General features: G+C 38.9%; 1 protein-coding gene across 3 annotated transcripts in view; it reads left to right on the top strand.

Moving 5' to 3' along the window:
• Window positions 1-18521, top strand: part of pcsk5b (proprotein convertase subtilisin/kexin type 5b) — a 293223-nt gene that overhangs the window by 155234 nt on the left and 119468 nt on the right. For all 3 annotated transcript variants that reach the window (XM_052019395.1, XM_052019394.1, XM_052019393.1), the window contains exons 13-15: window positions 1326-1462; window positions 8540-8659; window positions 11199-11298. In XM_052019395.1, coding sequence (XP_051875355.1) covers window positions 1326-1462; window positions 8540-8659; window positions 11199-11298 — 357 coding nt within the window. The remainder of the gene's footprint in view (window positions 1-1325; window positions 1463-8539; window positions 8660-11198; window positions 11299-18521) is intronic.

The raw sequence follows: 18521 nt of genomic DNA, 5'->3' as shown, positions 1-18521 counted from the left end.
TTTTCATGAGCTTTAGTTTTCATTGAGAGAGACAGAAAATAATATTTTTTTGTACCTTAGTTACATATAATTTTAACTGTGTCGTTTCAGTTGAACTGGAAAGCCACCTCCACTGAAAGTAGATTGGCAATGTGTTCTGACTGCTGGTGGAAGAACTCCTTTCTCTTTGATTGCTGGCACTAAATACTTCAAGGCTTTTGGCCGCCAGTTAAACTGGCCAATCAAAAAGTTATTAGACCTGTAGGAATGTGAAAACAAAGTCTTATTAGAGTTGGACAGCAAGGAAACAAGCCCTTTGGCCCAACTGGTCCACGCCGACCAAGAATCCCATCCAAGTCCCATTTGCCCGCGTTTGGCCCATATCCCTCTAAATCTTTCCCATCCATGTACCTGAAATTACATGGACAATCCATTACATGAATTATTGATCAAGGGAAAATTGTACTTAGGTATCCTTTCATTGTTTAAGAAAAAATAAATACTTCATGATGATAAATATATTATGAAATTAAAATCCCCATTAAACCTGATACCTATTGTAATGCTCTTTGGACTATGTGAACAATTAACACATTAGCATCCCAGTACTGAAATATGGCATTGATGTGAAAAACTGGTGACCTGCTATTTCCTTAATAATAATGCTGGTTTGATCATTGATTGAAGTGAGCATCAAAACCATTGTGAAGTTATAGTTATCATGAAAGGCATTTAGAAGTCTTTTGACTATTTGGTTATACATAGACAATGATCTATCAAATTTCCTGTCCGTTCATTACTTTGGGATCTCTATTAACTCACTTATTCCTTCAATTGCTTAAAAAATTACTACTATTACTAAATTACTGCTATAATTATTAAATTACTGCTATAATTACTACTACATCTACTTGGAAAATGTAGCTCTTATTCACTTTGAAAGTCTTAAGTATTTAAATAGCTGCACAGCAATAGGCTTTGGAACATAAATTTGCTTTACCTATAATAAATTTGTACATGTTTTTGAAAAATCTGATTTTCTTTATAAAAAAATCACCATATTTGTTTATCACATTTTAAACATGCAAGACTAAATTTTGTAATTATAAAACCTGGACCAATTGTGATGTCTCTAATTCTGGTATGATTTGAGCTCCAACCTTAAATTATAAGGGAAGTGTTTAAAGACACTTTGAATTTTGTGTGGCAACCAACACTCAAAGGTTAACTATTGCAACTTCCTTGCTTACAGAATAGAACATTGCAACTATTAACTCGTATGTCTGCTGTTGGGGAAAGGAATACCCCTTTGTGTTTTCCTCAATTTCTTTTCCTTTTCATACTAGGTTGTTCGATCATTCCATGGAAGGTTTCAAGAGTTGGGAATTCATGACCACTCATTGTTGGGGTGAAAAGGCAGCAGGTGACTGGGTACTTGAGATCCACGACAGTCCTTCCCAGCTTCGAAACTTCAAAACACCAGGTACTCTAAGCAAACATTTGTAAAGGACTTCAAATAGTCAACGTCTGAATTTCTTTTATTGTATAAATATCTACTGTTGCAAAATGGTACTTTCCTTAGTGCTTGGGGTGCATCCTCAGGAACAGAAACATGAGTGGAAAGATGTTATTGGAGCATTGTAGCTATAGAGTTGACATCCCTGCTGTGCTGGCAACCTGGTCAAGGGCTCAGCCCTCTGTTGCGCCCAGACCGCTGGAACTGTTAGAGTGATCTCATTGCAGCATGACTCAATGTGGAGTGAGCCACAGAGACGATGTGCAGTGGCTGCCCATGAGGGCTAGAGTTGGTCCAGCTGGGGCAAGTGGTGTAGCCACAAAGCTCTGAGATGTGGGGCCGAGGTGCAACCATTGCTGAGCATTGGCAGCACCTGTTCCATATGTTGAGAAACCAACCAGATCCTATTGTCTCTCCCATCACCTCCTGTTTAATATGGTGGAACTGCTGTCTCGCCCCCTATTTGGCTGGCTGCATAGCTCTCCCTAACCAAGGGATTTTTCTATCCTATTAAGCTTGATGGACAGTTTCCACTGTTGGACTTGTTACTGTGCCATGGCATAAGGCTACAGAAGAAATCATATTAGTATAGATGGTGCTTGATGGTTGGCATGGGTAGGAGAGGCTGCAGAGCCTGCTTCTGTGCTATTTGACTCTGTGACTCTAAAACTCTAGGCTGTGGTGAGCCACATAACCAAGAAAAAAGAGGGGGTGCCAGTAGCTTTCATCACGTCAGTGGAAGGAAGGTGATAAGAGAAACCTCAAGATCCTGACAAGTCTGTTAACGTATGAAGCAGGTGCTGCCTGTCCACAACAATGGCCACACTCTTCGTGTGCAGCTTAGCCCCACGTTTCAGCACTGAGTGGGTACACCATTCAACTCAGGCAGCCCCTTCACTCTGCCTCAGTGATTCACTCAACATTGAGCCATGGGGCAATGGAATAACCATTGATAGACGTGCGAGTGAGTGCAGAGGGCAGGGATTCGTGGCAAGTTCCGGGCGCAGCTTAAGCAATTATAGGTTGAATGACCTACTCCTGCTCTTATTATCTGTATCTTTTTTTTGAATTACAGCAAGGTATATACCTGTGAGTGTTCAAACCCCAAGACCAAGAGTACTCAAATCAATTAGCATTCTGCAGGGTAGTGCTAGCAGATTATGCTGTTGAAAATCTGGATTCATAGGTTAACAGACTTGTCAGGATCTTGAGGTTCCTCTCATCGCCTTCCTTCCATTGGACGTGATGGAAGCTGCTGGCTGTCCCCTCTTTTTTTTCATGGTTGTACGGCTCACCACAGCCAAGAGTTTTAGACTGCTCTACTGTGGAATACATTAAATTTAAACATTTACAAACATTTGGCAATGCCACCAGCAGCCCTAAAAAGGTTTCCATTGATGTAAGGAGTTGTATGATGAGTACCAGGTGCCATCTAAGCCACAATATACCAGACAGGAGGGTGGAAAAATTGACAGCCCTATTATCCTTTGCAGAATATAGCTTTACTCACAGAAGTGCCAGAAACACAAAAGCAAGTCTGTTGGTACAAGTTCTCATCAGGAACATGTGCATCAAGGGGAAGTAGAATTAAATGAGCTTGCTTCCCCTGGTGAATGGGTTAAATCTCAAATGTTTAATTAGTTCTGGGCGCACCTGATCATGAACTTGTGCCATTACATCAAGTCTATGGACAGGTCTAATTTCAATCCCTTGGGCACAGTTTCCTGGATAATTTCTTCCAGAATGTTTCAGAATGTGTTATTAATCACATAAGATCTGTTTATTTTCAGCCAATACATCGAGCAATAGCCTTTGATCAAAATAATTTAATTTTAAGTGGTTGTGTTGAGTCAGATTCTGATGTCCCACCCACCCCAAAACATTGTTCTCTAAATCAGGTACCACATGGTAAATCTTTGCTGCCGTTAAAAGATGCTTTAGGTGGAGGATTTTCTTTTAAATGTGGAAAAATATAACTTTCTGTTTAACTACAGTTTAGGCCAAAGGGGGAAAGATGTACGAAAGGCTTGTGATCTTGGGCAGAAATAGTTGTAATTACCAAAATGGAAAAACTCTATTCCCAATTCCAGATTGTTAGGGTATCAGTTTTTTAAATCTGTATATAGTTTGCACAAAATTCCATCTAGGTATGGAACAGCTACTTTGTGGTAATTTTGTAGATTTGCATATCTAAATTTACCAGTAGCCATTTTGTGTTTCTCATCGTGACACTGTGTGCAGTTGTGGATGTGGATTGCTTTTGCAGCTACAGAAAGGAAGCTCACTTTGATCATGCAACCTGGAAGAGTGCCATATACCATTTTTTAAAAAAAGGGAAAAACAGGAATGGACCATTCATTGCCACTTTCCTGCACTCACTCCATATCCCTGGATTCTTTTAATGTCTGCAGAATCTTTTTCTTGAAAATACCAAGTGACTGAACCTCTTGGGAAGAGATTTAACAAAGATTCATTACCCTCCTGGGTCTTAAATTTTTTTGTCACCTTTCTCCTGAAGGGCTGTTTGTTTATTTTGAGACTGTGATCCCTGGTTCTAGACACCTCAGCAAGGGGAATGGCACTTCTTTATCTATCTTGTCAAACTCCAAGAGAATATTTTGTATTTCAATGAAATCATCTTTCATTCTTCTCAACTTATGTGAACTTGGGTCCATTCTGCTTTATCCTTCCTCTGGCAGAGGTAAACCTAATTCTACAAAGGTTTAGCATAGTTAAATATAAATGTGTAAGCTAGGTTCTATATTTCCGTTCTGGATTGCCTTAACGTGAACTTACTTTGCAGGATTTTTTTTTGTTAAAAACATTCAGTCAGTGTACATTCAGTCAGTGTGAAATACTTCAATCTAAAATGATGTTTGCTTCTCTAGTAGATATAAGGACAATGAACAAACTGCAACACTTGTAGATCTTTCCTTGTCTTGCCTTAACTTTTCATGTCAAAAGGACCACTTGTTAAATCTACAACAAATTTTAGAGTTCACCCTTGCATACATATGTACATGTATACATTCCTCCATGGCATCCAAACCTTTTGTGCTCACTTTGGGGGGTGGGGGGAGGGGGGAATTGAAATATTGATACAATACAATGAAATGAAAAGAGCATTAACTATGTAGAATATTTAAGAGAAAAAAAAACTTTCAAAATTATTACTATGCCGCTGAACTATTTTAGTTTTGGCTGCATCACTAGTATCAGAATTTAGCTTAAATCTCCAAATGTCTTTTACCATAAACCATAGAACCATAGAAACATACAGCACAAAACAGGCCCTTCGGCACACCATGTTGTGCCGTCCATCAAACCACCCTCACACTACCTAACCCCTTCCTCCCGCATATCCCCCCCATCCCACACTCCGCCATATGCCTATCCAACAAGCTCTTGAACCTGTCCAATGTATCTGCCTCCACCACCACCCCAGGCAGTGCATTCCATGCACCAACCACTCTCTGGGTGAAAAACCTCCCCTGAAACTCCCACCCATAACCTTAAAGCCATGCCCTCTCGCCTTGAGCATTGGTGCCCTGGGAAGGAGGCGCTGACTGTCTACTCTATCTATTCCTCTCAATATTTTATATACCTCTATCATGTCTCCTCTCATCCTCCTCCTTTCCAGTGAATAAAGCCCTAGCACCTTAAGCCTCTCCTCATATTCAATACTCTCTAATCCAGGCAGCATCCTGGTAAATCTCCTCTGCACCCTCTCCAATGCCTCCACATCCTTCCTATAATGAGGCGACCAGAACTGAACACAGTACTCTAAGTGTGGCCTAACTAGAGTTTTGTAAAGCTGCATCATCACCTCGCAGCTCTTAAACTTAATCCCGCGATTTATGAAAGCCAATATCCCATTGGCCTTCTTAACTGCTCTTTCCACCTGTGAGGCAACTTTCAATGAACTGTGAATATGAACCCCCAGATCCCTCTGCTCCTCCACACTGCCAAGTACCTTGCCATTTACCCAATACTCTGCCCTGGAGCTTGTCCTTCCAAAGTGTACCACCTCTCACTTCTCCAGATTGAACTCCATCTGCCACTTGTCAGCCCAGCTCTGCATCCTATCAATATCCCTCTGTAAGTTCCGACAGCCCTCCACACTATCCACAACACCGCCTATCTTAGTGTCGTCCGCAAACTTACTAACCCAGCCCTCCACCCCCTCATCTAAGTCATCTATAAATATCACAAAAAGTAGAGGTCCCAGAACCGATCCCTGCGGGACACCACTAGTCACTGCCTTCCAATACGAGGGCAGTCCTTCCACCACAACCCTCTGCTTTCTACATGCAAGCCAATTCCTAATCCACACAGCCAAGCTTCCTTGGATCCCTTGGCCTCTGACCTTCTGAAGAAGCCTACCATGAGGAACCTTATCAAACGCCTTACTGTGTATCATTTGTATGCCATTGCCAGATTGGTTTAACCAAAGCATTTCTCAATGATGTAGGTTACTGAAGGTAATCTTCCAATTATTATTACCTTTTTAGTTTAACATCTTCAATAAAATGATTAATTCTCAGCCTCAGCTGACCTGAAATGTGTCAAAATAGGCTGCCACCAACCACAACTAAAGTTACGGTCAGTTAAGAATGTTAATCTATATACTGACGATAATGTAGAATGAAGCTTCATCTGTAGTACAAGCAACCCTGTACAAATTTTTGTCATTTTTTGTGTACAAGCCAGAGGACAGAAAAGGTGCAAGGGTGAATATAGGGCTGTAGAAGTTTACAAAAGATGGAAATTAAGAGATTTGCAGGTAAAGAACTTCAATGAATTTTGTGGGAAGTTGGGAGCTCATGAAACTTCAATAAGAAGGGCAGGAAGTGGCCAGTTGTAGCTCACCCAAGTGGATGCTTTGATAGTAATAGTGAATAAATGAATTTGAAGGTGATATAAACACAGAGAGGATTTTAGCCCCAAGGCTAAGTAAGAAATATTTACAAAAACTAAAAAAGGGATGGTGATATGGCCTTGCCTAATTTTAGCTTGTATTATTGGGCAATCAATATTAGATATTTAATTTTTTGGACACAAGATTCAGATGTAATTCAATGCCCCAAATTGGGTACACCTTGAATCCCAATCAGTACTTGAATTTTCATTAGTTTCTATTTTAGGAGCTCCACTCCCTTTTGCACTTACCAAATTAAGTAAACATATGATTAACCCAATTGTTAAACATACAATACGAATATGGTTTCAATTTCGTAAATTTTTTGGATTGAATAAATTTAATTTATCAAGTCCCATTCAATCTAATTTTTTCTTCTATCCATCTAGAGTTGACTCAGCTTTTTCCATATGGAAAAGGAAGGGAATAGTGTGTTTTCGTGATTTATTCATTGATAACTGTTTTTCATCTTTTGAACAATTGTCTACCAAATACAATTTGCCTAGATCACACTTTTTTCGATATTTGCAAATTAGAAATTTTTTAAAAGCTACTATACCCTCTTTTCCCACACCTTACAAAACTGAAATTACGGAAAAAATTTTTGGTTTTAATCCTTGTCAGAAGGGCTTGATAGCAATAATTTATGATTTAATTATGAAAATTCGTTCAGAACCACTGGACAAAATTAATAATGAATGGGAAAGTGAACTCCAGACATCTATACCTACAGAGACTTGGAAGAAAATTCTTCATTTAGTTAATACATCATCAATGTGTGTCAGGTATTCTTTGATACAGTTTAAGGTAGTTCACAGGACCCATATGTCAAAAGATAAGCTAGCTTGTTTTTATCAACATATAAATCCTGTATGTGACAGATGTAAATCGAATGTGGCTTCTTTGACACATATGTTTTGGTCCTGTCCTCTTTTGGAAAAATATTGGAAAGATATTTTTAACATTATTTCAAACGTATTGAAGATTGATTTACAACCTCATCCTATCACTGCAATTTTTGGTCTACCGAGGATAGAATCTGGCCATCTATCTGCCTCCGCTAACCGTATGATTGCCTTTGTTACATTAATGGCCAAACGATCCATTTTGCTTAAATGGAAGGATCCAATACCCTCTACTACTTTTCAATGGTTCTCTCAAACTATATCATGTTTAAACTTGGAAAAAAATTAGGAGTGGTACTGTTGATCCTTCGCTTAAATTTGAGGAAGTTTGGAGTCCATTTATTCAATATTTTCACATGATATAGATCCCCTTATAATAACCTTTCAATTTAGAGGTACAGAGTTGATGACATAATATTGCTCTGTTTCTGTTGAGAAATTTTAGTCCAGTTTTTTTTTGTTTTTTTTTGAATGTTTTTTCTTTAGCTTAGTTTGGTTTGATATATTGTTTATAATTTTTCTTATTGTTTTGTTTTTTTTTCTTTTTTTTATATTTTATAATAAATCTTTTTCTTTTATATTATATTCATTCACTAACAGATCATTGGATCTACAGATTTTTTTTATACTTTATTGTTCTTTATGATTATCCATATCATGATTGTTCTCCTGATCTCTTTGTATTACATGTATTATCATTGATATATTAATCTGTATTAATTTGAAAACTAATAAAAAGATTGAAAAAGAAAGAAAGGATTTTAGCTTGAGGTTGATGTTGTTTTGGGGAAGAATCTGAGTGGAATTTGTGAAGCAGGTGATTTGGGACATGGAATTCAACAAAAGTCCAAGCACAAAGTGTTTGTTTTTCCAATCTAAGTGAGTGGAATGTCATTAATAGCTAGGGAGTGAGGTTCATAGCGAGTGTAGAAAATGACAGCTTCAGTCTGGGTTTTCCAGGTGAATGAAACTCGACTAAGAACCATTTTCATTATTCCACTTGAACTTTAGAAATGAAATTCTGTAAATGAAAATCCTTTGTACTTTATTGGTTTCTAACGGTGAAAACATTGCAATTCAATTGCAGTTTTTTTTGTTTGGCATTCTGGTGTTCTTTAACAAATAAGTTTTGTAAATGTATATTTCCTAAAATTTCTTGGAATGGATGCATTATCCTTGTTATAACTTGTCATAACCTCTTGTGGTCATATTTTTGTTTAGGAAAACTGAAGGAATGGTCTCTCGTACTTTATGGTACAGCTACACATCCATATTCATGGCAGCCCAAACCACGATCCAGCCCAGATGAGGTCACAGATGATTACACAGATGAGAATGCTGGTAAGTTGAAATATATTGTAGGGAACACATACATCTGTAATTTTGAGCAGTGAGTGATAGGACTGCATACCAGTTTACATCTGCTTTCCTTTCTCTTTTTGCCTTCCTCCCATAATAAAATATATCACTAAATTGATAGTATAGAATGGCATTCATTCTGATAGTAGTAGAGGATGTCACCTTCAATTAAATTAATTAGGAGAAGGTAAAAGACTATTCTAAATTCACTCTCAGATGTAACTTGTGAGATACCCTTGGAACTGAGGTTCTTGCCAAAGAATTGAATTTACCATTGCTAAAAGGTGGACTATGGTTCTTTTTCTTTAAGTTCAAGATTTTATACATACAAAGCACAGGACTTTTGCTACTAAGTCTAATGTGTAGAATTTATACATTCAAAAAAAAACCTTTGACCTGAAATTTTTCTTCACATTTGCTCCCAGACCTATTGTTTCTAGCATTTTTTTTTACTATAGAATTTACACTTTAGCTGACATTTATTTAAATACAAAAAAGCTCTTTTTAATGATTGTGATGTGACCCATATCATTTTGGAAAATGTAAGTGGATTTTTTTCGTGGTGGTTAATCATACTAGTCTATTATGTTGGTTGTCCTGTGCAATGTTCTTGTTAATCTTGACTGTATTGTTGACAAAAGTAATTACTCTGCGTAGGGACATGACCATGATTGACAGAAAGTGATGGGGAGCTGTCGTCTTGAACTGTTGCAGGCCACAATGCAGTTCATAAGGAATTCCAGGATTTAGACCCAGCATCAATGAAGTTGGAACAATCCATTTCCAACTTTAGTGTGCTGTGTGATTTAGAGGTGGGGGTGTTTCCAGTCTGACAATATAGATGTTTATGACACAGTAGAAGGACTTTCAACATATCATTTACCTGTTGGCCAAATATAGATTTTGGGTTAATTCCACTTTCTGTCCATGTCCCTGGGGACACAGCTCTTCACATGCTTATCCAGGGATTTTTGAAATGTGGTGGGGTTTTGTGCCTCTACCATTTTTCAGGCAGAGAGTTACAGAACCCTACAACACAGAGTAATTTAATTATTTATTAACTCCATTCCAATTCTCCTACCTTTAAACCTCTGTTCCATGAGTACTGATATCTCTGCTGAGGGATGTAGTGTATTATCTTGCCTTGCAGATCTCCATTGTATACAGCTGTTCAGTCACTAAAATTCCCATCAGTTGCAATTTACATTGTTTCACAAAGCTGAATTTTGATTTTGGTTTGCCTCTTCCCCTTGGATCCCATGGTAAGAGAATCCTCTATAAATGGTGTATAAAGTGTAGAGGAATGCATGTCCTTAAATCCTTTTGGACAGGTGGATTAGGTAGTTAAGGAGGCATACAGGATATTTCCCTCTATTGGCCAAGTCTTGGTAATGTAACTGCAGAGAGATCTGTAGTACTGTAAATAATATTAGTTAGATCATTGTTGGACTGCGCTGTATGGTTTTGGCCACTACAGGAAGGATGTGATAGCACTAGAGAGGGTGTAGAAGAAATTTATAAGGATGTTGCCAGAGCTGGAGATTTATAGTTGAGGTTGTAGACTTCCTTCCACCTACTCCCATTTGCTCATCTTAAGACCTCCTAACCGAGAAGCTGTAATTGACCTACTTTGTACTCAAAATAGGGATGAAATCTTTAGTCTTATGATGGATGATAAATGATGCAAGAGGGATATCAGGGAACCCTCAAGGTCATCTTAGCTTGCCAGCATGTGATATCTGATGCTGTATACTAAGAAAATATTTTGTCAGTGATAAATTTGATTTCCTTTATGTACCTGTAGTTGTTCATGTTTTGTTTGGAAGGTAGGAAATGGGTCTCCCATTGCTGTTTGAGTCCATCGTAGAACCAAGCTTTAAGGGCAATGCAGTGATTATATGTAATAAGCCGAATCAGAAATAATGTTTGGCAAAATGAGAATTAAATAATTTTTCATCAACACTTATTAAACAGATTTGCATTCCATAATGCAAAAAAAACAAACTGCTGGAGGAGCTTGAAGGGTCAAATAGCATCTGTGTGTTGGAGAGGAGGAAGGAATTGTCCACATTAACAATTCCTTTTCCATCCATAAAGGCTGCTCTACCCCCCACTGTTGCTCCAGCAGTTTGTTTTTTGCTCCAGATTTCAGCATTTGCAGTCTCTTGTATCTCGCTCTTGCATTCCAGAAATATGCTTTCTTTTCCATGATTAAGGATTCCATACAGCTATTTATTTGTTAATATCTTTATTCCAATGTTATTGATGACTGCTCAACATGCAGGTTTAAGTTTTAACTGTTTTTCAACTCCAATGTCAGCTGTTCTATAAGGTGGATTCTATCCCTAGATTTTTCATCTCAAAAGGGACCATTGGGACTGACTGTGCAGTAAAACAAAATGAGAATAATTTTAACTGTCAGCATGTTTTCTCATGGAATTCATTCACAACTTGTCTGTTTAAGATAACTAAATGAAGTGTCGCTCTCTAGACAAAAGTAAGATCAACTTTTATTATTTAGGATCCTGTGACACCGAATGTCAAAATGGCTGTGGTGGTCCTGGGCCTCAGCAATGCAAAGATTGTTTACATTACTTCCTCAAGTTTAAAAATAATACCAGGTAAGTCAAAGTATTTTTAAAAATCACATCAAAAACCATTTAAGAGTTTAATTGTTAATTACAGATTATGTAAGAGCCATAAACTTGTAAAAAAAAGTCAAAGCCTATCATACTCAGTTGGTTTAATAGGATAATGTGCAGCAGGTCTTTGCCAGAAGTTTAAGAACATTGTATATGACATGCCAGTTTTTGTTCTGCCAACTCAGTGTGATAATGTTTCTCGTTCTGATTCCATCTCATTGCAGCTCAGTTCCTTGCAAATTAAAGCTCTGGCACAGCAATCCATTGAAGTGTCCCATGTTAATGGAAAATTCTATTATCAATAATTTCATACTTTCTTGCATTTTCTATTTCTGGAGATGGTCCTGACATTTAACTTTAAATATCTCAGATCTTTACCAGAAAGGTTACAATAGTGTCTTTTGAAGGCATTTATCTAATTGCTTCTTTCTCCTCTCGGAAAGGTTACAGCATGGAATGAAGCCCACTGAGCCATTAAATCAGAATTGGCTCCATTCAAGAACAATTCCCCCTAGTCTCCCTTACCATCCTGATCCCAGAGGCCTGACAGTTGATTAGTTTCAAGTACTTGCCCAGCACTCTTTTGAATCTGCCTCGACTCCTGGCAGCATATTTCCAGATTCCTACCACTTGCCGTGGTTTTGCTGTCATCATTGGTTCTCTTGCCTCTGGTTCTTGATCCTTCTGTCAGTGGAAGCAATTTCATTGCTGGACCTTGCAGTCCAATGCCTGTGGACATGGTGTTTCTAATTGATGGTTAATTGATTCCTGGATATCCTGGTTCTCATTTCATGGTGCTTTTATGGTAGAAGATAAAGTCTCTTTGCTAGTTCAAATCAAAAAATCTGCAGATGCTGAGAATCTAAACAAAAAATGCTGGAAATGCTCATCAGATTAGGCAGCACCTGTAAGAAGAGAAACAGTCAACATTTCAGGTCAGCAACCCTTTGTCAGACTGAAAAGGAGACAAAACAAGCTTGTAATCATGTCAGGAGTGTGGTGGAGGGGATGTCTCTGATAGGGTAAGACTGGGGTGACCATGGGGATAAGCTGTTAACAAGGATATCTGGTTAATGAGTGAATGGGAGCAGTTAGAGGATGAGAACAGACAAAAGGATGTGGACAAAAGAATGTGGGAGTTGCCAAATGCGGAGTCTGAGGACAAGCACAGCAGGTCAGGCTGGGCATGTCCTCCACTCCCAGAGAGAGGGGTTAAAAAAAGAGGGAAAACATTCTTTTGCAAGAGCCTTCACCCCTAACTGTTGACCCTTTTCACCCATCTTGAGTACTCCTGATCCACCTGGACTCCTCCCTCTTGTCAATCACCCTTTCTAGATCTATTAATTACTAACTACTGAAGTGACATTTGACAATCTTTTACGTTCCACTCTTGGGCTCTAACCTATCCCCTTCTGAATATGCGGCACTCCATTCACTTGGAACCAGCCCCAATATCATCATCAAACCCACTGACGGGTGGTGATGAAGGGAGGTGATCTGGCGAACTGACCTCTATCTTGCAGAGGCCAGACATCAGCACACAGGCACCTCTTCATACATGCCTTTGGATCATGACCCCACCTTTGAACATCAGGCCATAATCACCTAGATAATCATGGACCTCATTTCCTCAGGAGATCTTCCCTCCACAGCTTCTGGTCTTATAGTGTCCCAGGCCTACACAGCCCACTTTTATCTCCTGCTCAAAATCCACAAGCAACACTGACCTGGGAGACCCAATGTTTCAGCCTGTACTTGCCCCACCAAACTTGTTTCTTTGTACCTTGACTCTATCCTTTCTCCTCTGGTCCAGCCCCTTCCCATTTATATCTGTGACACCTTCAACTCCCTCTGCTGTTTTGACCATTTCCAATTCCCTGGTCCCGGCAGGCTTATCTTTACCATGGATGTACAATCTCTTTGCACCTCCATCCCACATCAGGGTGGTTTGCGAGCCCTCCTGGAGCAGGGGCCCAACCAGTTCCCTTCCACTAATGCACTCATTCACCTGGCTGAACTCACCTCACATGAAACAATTTCTCCTTCAACGTCACTCATGTCGTCCAGACCAAAGGTGCTGCAAAAGGCACTTGCATGGTTGGAGCTATGCATGGCTTTCTGTGGGATAAGCGGAATAGTCCTACCGGGGCCCTCTCCCTCAACTCTTTCTGGTACATCAGCGACTGCATTGCTGCTGCGTCCTGCACTTATGCAGAACTCAACTGTTTTATTACTTTTGCTGCCAATTTTCATCCTGCCTCAGCTTCACATGATCAATCTCTGACTCTTCCTTTCCTTTTCTGGGCGTCTCACTTTCCATCTTGGGAGGTAGGCTAGCTACTAGCATCCATTACAGACCTCCTGACTCTCATAGCTGTCTTGACTATTCCTTGTCCCACCCTGCCTCCTGTAAGGACTCTATTCCATTCTCCAAGTTCCTCCCTCTCCATTGTATTTGCTCCAAGACATTCCAGAGAGATACTTCCTAAAATGTCTTCTTTCTTTCTGACTGATGTCTTCCTCTCTCCCTTTGTTAACAAAGCCTTTGACCACATCTCATCCATTTCCCACGTCTCTGCTCTCATCCCCTTTCCTCGGACAGAAAGGAGATGGGATCACCTGGTCTTCACCTTCCACTGCACCAGACTTTGCATTCAACAGATCATTCTCTGCAATTTCCACCACCTTCAAAGAGATTCCACCACTGGGTGCATCTTCCCCTTTCCTCCTCTTTCAGCATTTCACAAGAACTGTTCCCTTCATGGTATTCCTGGTCCACTCTTCTGTTCCCTTTCTTATGACACTTTTCCTTGCAACCACAGGCAATGCAACACTTGTCCTTTCACCTCTTCCTTTCCCGCCATCCAAGGACCCGAACGGTCTTTCCAAGTTAAACAGTGGTACATGTGCATTTCTTTCAGTCTAGTGTACTGTATTCAATGTTCACAATGTAGTCTCATCTACTTTGGAGGAACCAAATACATGATGGATGATCACTTTGTGGAGCACCAACATTCAATCCGCAGGGGGTGACTGAGCTTCCAGTTGCATGTAATTTTAATTCCTCATCTGGCTTCCACTCTGACCTGTCAGTCTGTGACCACCTGTACTGTCACACTGAAGCCTAACAGAAGCTTAAGGAACAGCATCTCATCTTCTCTTTGAGTATACTGTAGCATTATGGGCTCAATATTAAATTCTACAACTTCAGGTAACTTAATTTTTCAGTCTGTATTCACCATCTATCTGTAATATTAGCTCAGCTGTTGTTTTCCTTTTTCTTTTCCTTTTTTCCTCTCACAGGGAGTGGACGACATGCCCAGCCTGACCTGTAGTGCTTGTCTTCAAGCACTGCATTCTTTTGTCTATGTTCTTTTGTCTATGTTCTTGCCCTATAACTGCTCCCATTCACTTATTGACCAGGTGGCCTTGTTTACAGCTTATCCTCAGGGTCACCCTATCAGAGAAGCTTTACAAGCTTCTTTGGCCTCTTTTTCGGTTCTGATGAAGGGTCTCTGACCTGAAATGTTGATTTTGTTTCTTTTCTCACAAGTGCAGCCTGACCTGCTGAGTATTTCCAGAATTTTGTTTTTGTCTCTTTGCTAATGCTAATTACGGGGACAATCCAGGCTCTATGCACACTCTGCAGGTCGCATTGGTTGGGACTTGTCTACGAGTCGCTGTCTATGAAGAGCTTTCTTTGTGGGGTTAAAAAAAGTTAATACTTAAGGTCCAAGACCCTTTGTCAGACTTGTTCCATTGAAGGGCCTCAGATCTGAAATGTTAACTGTTTCACTTTCTACATATGGGGCCTGACCAGCTAAGCGTTTCCAGCATTTTCTTTTCTTTATTTTGGTAGTTTTTTTGCCTTTGTTTTCTTTACGGGCTCCCTGAGACCTTTGACATTTGTTTTTATCTTGTAGCAATGTTTCTATTGCCTTTCTAATCTCACCCCTCTGCCCCCCCACCCAGCAACTCTATTGCTTTGACCAAAGTAACCAAGCAGATTTCACAATGGTCAGTCCAACAGGTACCTGTAATGCTGAGGGTGATCGTATATCCTGTCCACATGTCATCCTACCTATTTCCAACAACTTTACCTTCTCCTTGCAGCCTGCTTTCTTAATTAGCTTTGTACCAATAACATTAAAATACAGTGCACTTGATCCCATCATTTTAGTTAGCGAGATCGATTACAATTAATTGGGGCCCCAGCACTGACCTTTCTGTGCATGATGGTTACAACTTTCCAAATTGAAAATGAACTCTATCCTGCTCTGTTTTCTGTTCATTATCAAATCTCTTTCCATGTTGATGCATCACCCAATCCAATAATCTCTAATCTTGTGTAACACACTTCATGTGGTACTTTATTGAGTCTACTTTTAGAAATCCAAATGCACTATGTCGACTGCTTTCCACCTTAGATTTTCTGTTGATTACAACCTTGAACTCTAATAAATTTCTAATCTTGACCTCACAATCTACCTTGTCATGACCTTGCACCTTATTGTCTACCTGTACTGCACTTCGTCTGTAACTGTGACACTTTACTCTGTATTCTGTTATTGTTTACTACCTCAATGGACTGTGTAATGAATTGATCTGTATGAACAGTATGTAAGACAAGTTTTTCACTGTATCTCGGTACAAGTGACAATAATAAACCAGTAGCAATACCAGCTTTCTAAATTTAACAATACTATGTTCTTCATCGATTCCAGTATTTTCTTACAACAGATGTCAGACTAACTCATCCAAAGTTCTCTCTGTCTTGCCCTAAATAGCAGGGTGACCTTTTCTATCTTTCAGGCTACTGGGGCCATCCAAATCAACATGTGCACTTTCGGTAGCATCCTCTTTTACATCCTTGGGTTCCAAGCCAACAGGAATAGGGAATTTTGTCAACTTTTGTCTCTTAAATTTCTTCAGTGATATAAGTTCCCCATTCTCCCTAGATGAGTTCCCCACTTATTTCCCAAGAGATTTTCTTGTACAGATGCCAATTTTTTATTTGGTGTTTCTGAACTTTCCTTGTTTGACACAATAATTTCTCCTTTCTTTATCAATTTGTAGAATCCATTTTTCTAGTTTACTCTTTCTACTTGCTTTCAATTTTTAAATCATCCTTTATTTTTGAATACTACAGTCCTCCCTATCCTCAGGTTTAGTGATCTTTATAGCAATAAGTCTTTTACTTTTATTTCAACTTGCTTTTAACTTCCCTGTGGACCACTTTTCACAGTGGTTTAGTTCATTAATTTGTGATTCCATTATAATTCTCTAAAGGCTGACTTTTGCTTGTGTCCACCATTTCTCTTGTCCACCACATCTGTTAATCTGCCTTGACTAATTAGCCCCTCATGCCAACGTAATCTGTGTTCAAATTTAAATCCCCAAATCAATAATTCCTCTTGCTCATTCATTCCAGTTTTGTATTTTAATGTACCAGCTTAAATTTAGGAGATTTAAATTTCTCTTCTTTGAAAAAAGGTGGAAGCTAATAACTTGTTAACTGAAAAAAGTTAATGTAAATGCAGGTGGTAATGAAATATTCAATTTTCTGAGAATGCAATTTCATTAGTTGGTCATTAATTATAGAAAAAATAAATAATATGCTTTATTTAGAAATTACTTTTCCAAATGTGTACTTTCAATTATCCCATGGAAGTCCATTATTAAAGGATGAAAGAATGACTTTTATCATCAACCAATGTGATAGGTTTATGTTGGTGCTCATAACATATGAAATGAGTCTTGTGTGTGAAACTTTAATAAAATTATTATCCAATTTGAACTTTGTGTAATTAGTCCAATGGAATATAGGGTTAAGTATTGGCAGTATAGATCTGCAAACTTCGCCCTAAGTCGTCATAATGCATTGATGTAATACTGTTTGAAATTCTTCAGTTTTTAGAATTAAAGAGGCTGTACAATAATGAAAAAGTTAACAGATCAGTGCAAAAAGACTGAACCCTAGCTCAAACAAAATGAGCAATGAATTATGCTTTTTTTTAAATTGTAGACTTTAAATTATTATTCAAAGGTAAAATGGATCATTAACTCAATGTCACTTGGAAAGAAACTTGCATAGCAGAATCAGTGATTGCAAATTAGTGGAAGGAAATGTGATGAGGAATTCGTCTCTTGGAGAGGAAATTTTTAAATATAACTAAATGGGATATTTTAGAAGTGTGTGTGTAATGCTGCATTGACTGTAAATTGCCTAATAGTGTCGTAATGATCTGTAGTTTTCCTTGGGATTCAAATACACAGTAACTTGAAAAATCTTTACCACTACAATCTAGGATAATGACTTTGAAGGGATTGTAGCCCAAATTTGCTGTTGATACAAATATAGGTGGGTTAACAAGTTGTGAGGAGGATACCAAGAGCCTGCGAAGGGATATAGGTGAGTTGTGAGTGTGATTAGAAGTTAGCAGATGAAAAATATGAGTTAATCCATTTTGGAAAGAAGAATGAAAATACAAATTCTATGGGTAGGATGGAACGACAAAGTGTTGAGGTACAAAGGGATCTGGGGGTCATGTACATGAAACACAAAAATTTAGCATGCAGGTACACCAAGTAATTAAGGCTTAAAGAAATATTGGCCTTTATTGCAAGCAGTATGGAGTATAAAGTAGTGAGTTTTGGTGCAGTTTTGCATGGCACTGATGAAACTGCACCTAGAGTACTGTTTTAGTCCTCCTATTTAAGAAAAGATGTGCTTGCAATAGACCCCAATGCAGAGGAGGTTCACTGGGTTGCTTCTTGGGGTGAAGGGGTTTGTATATGAAGAGAGGGTTGGGCAGGTTGGTTCTATATTCAAATGAGAGGTGATCTCATTCAAGCAGTCAAGGTTCTGAGGGGGGGATTGACAAAGCAGATTCTGAAAGGTTATTTTCTCAAATTGGGGGCTATCTTAAATTTGGGGCCATAGTTTCAGAATTAGGGGTCATCTGTTTAAGGCAGATGAGGTATTTCTTCCTCTGAGGTTTGTGACTCTTTGGAATTCTCTAGTCCAGAGAGTTATGGAGGAGGAGTTATTCTCCATCTCTGCCATACATATATTCAGACATTTGAACTACAGAGGAATTGAGCGGGAACGTGGTATTGAGGCCAAGATAGTGGAGCAGGCTCAAGAGGTTGATTGGCTTACTCCTCCTCATGTTTGTTCTATTTTTTAAAAAAGAGAGATA

The sequence above is a fragment of the Pristis pectinata genome, chromosome 7 (genome assembly GCF_009764475.1).
Source record: "Pristis pectinata isolate sPriPec2 chromosome 7, sPriPec2.1.pri, whole genome shotgun sequence".
Lineage (NCBI taxonomy): Eukaryota > Metazoa > Chordata > Chondrichthyes > Rhinopristiformes > Pristidae > Pristis > Pristis pectinata.
The sequence above is the reverse complement of the archived record's forward strand: the minus strand, read 5'-3'. Positions and strand labels throughout refer to the sequence as shown.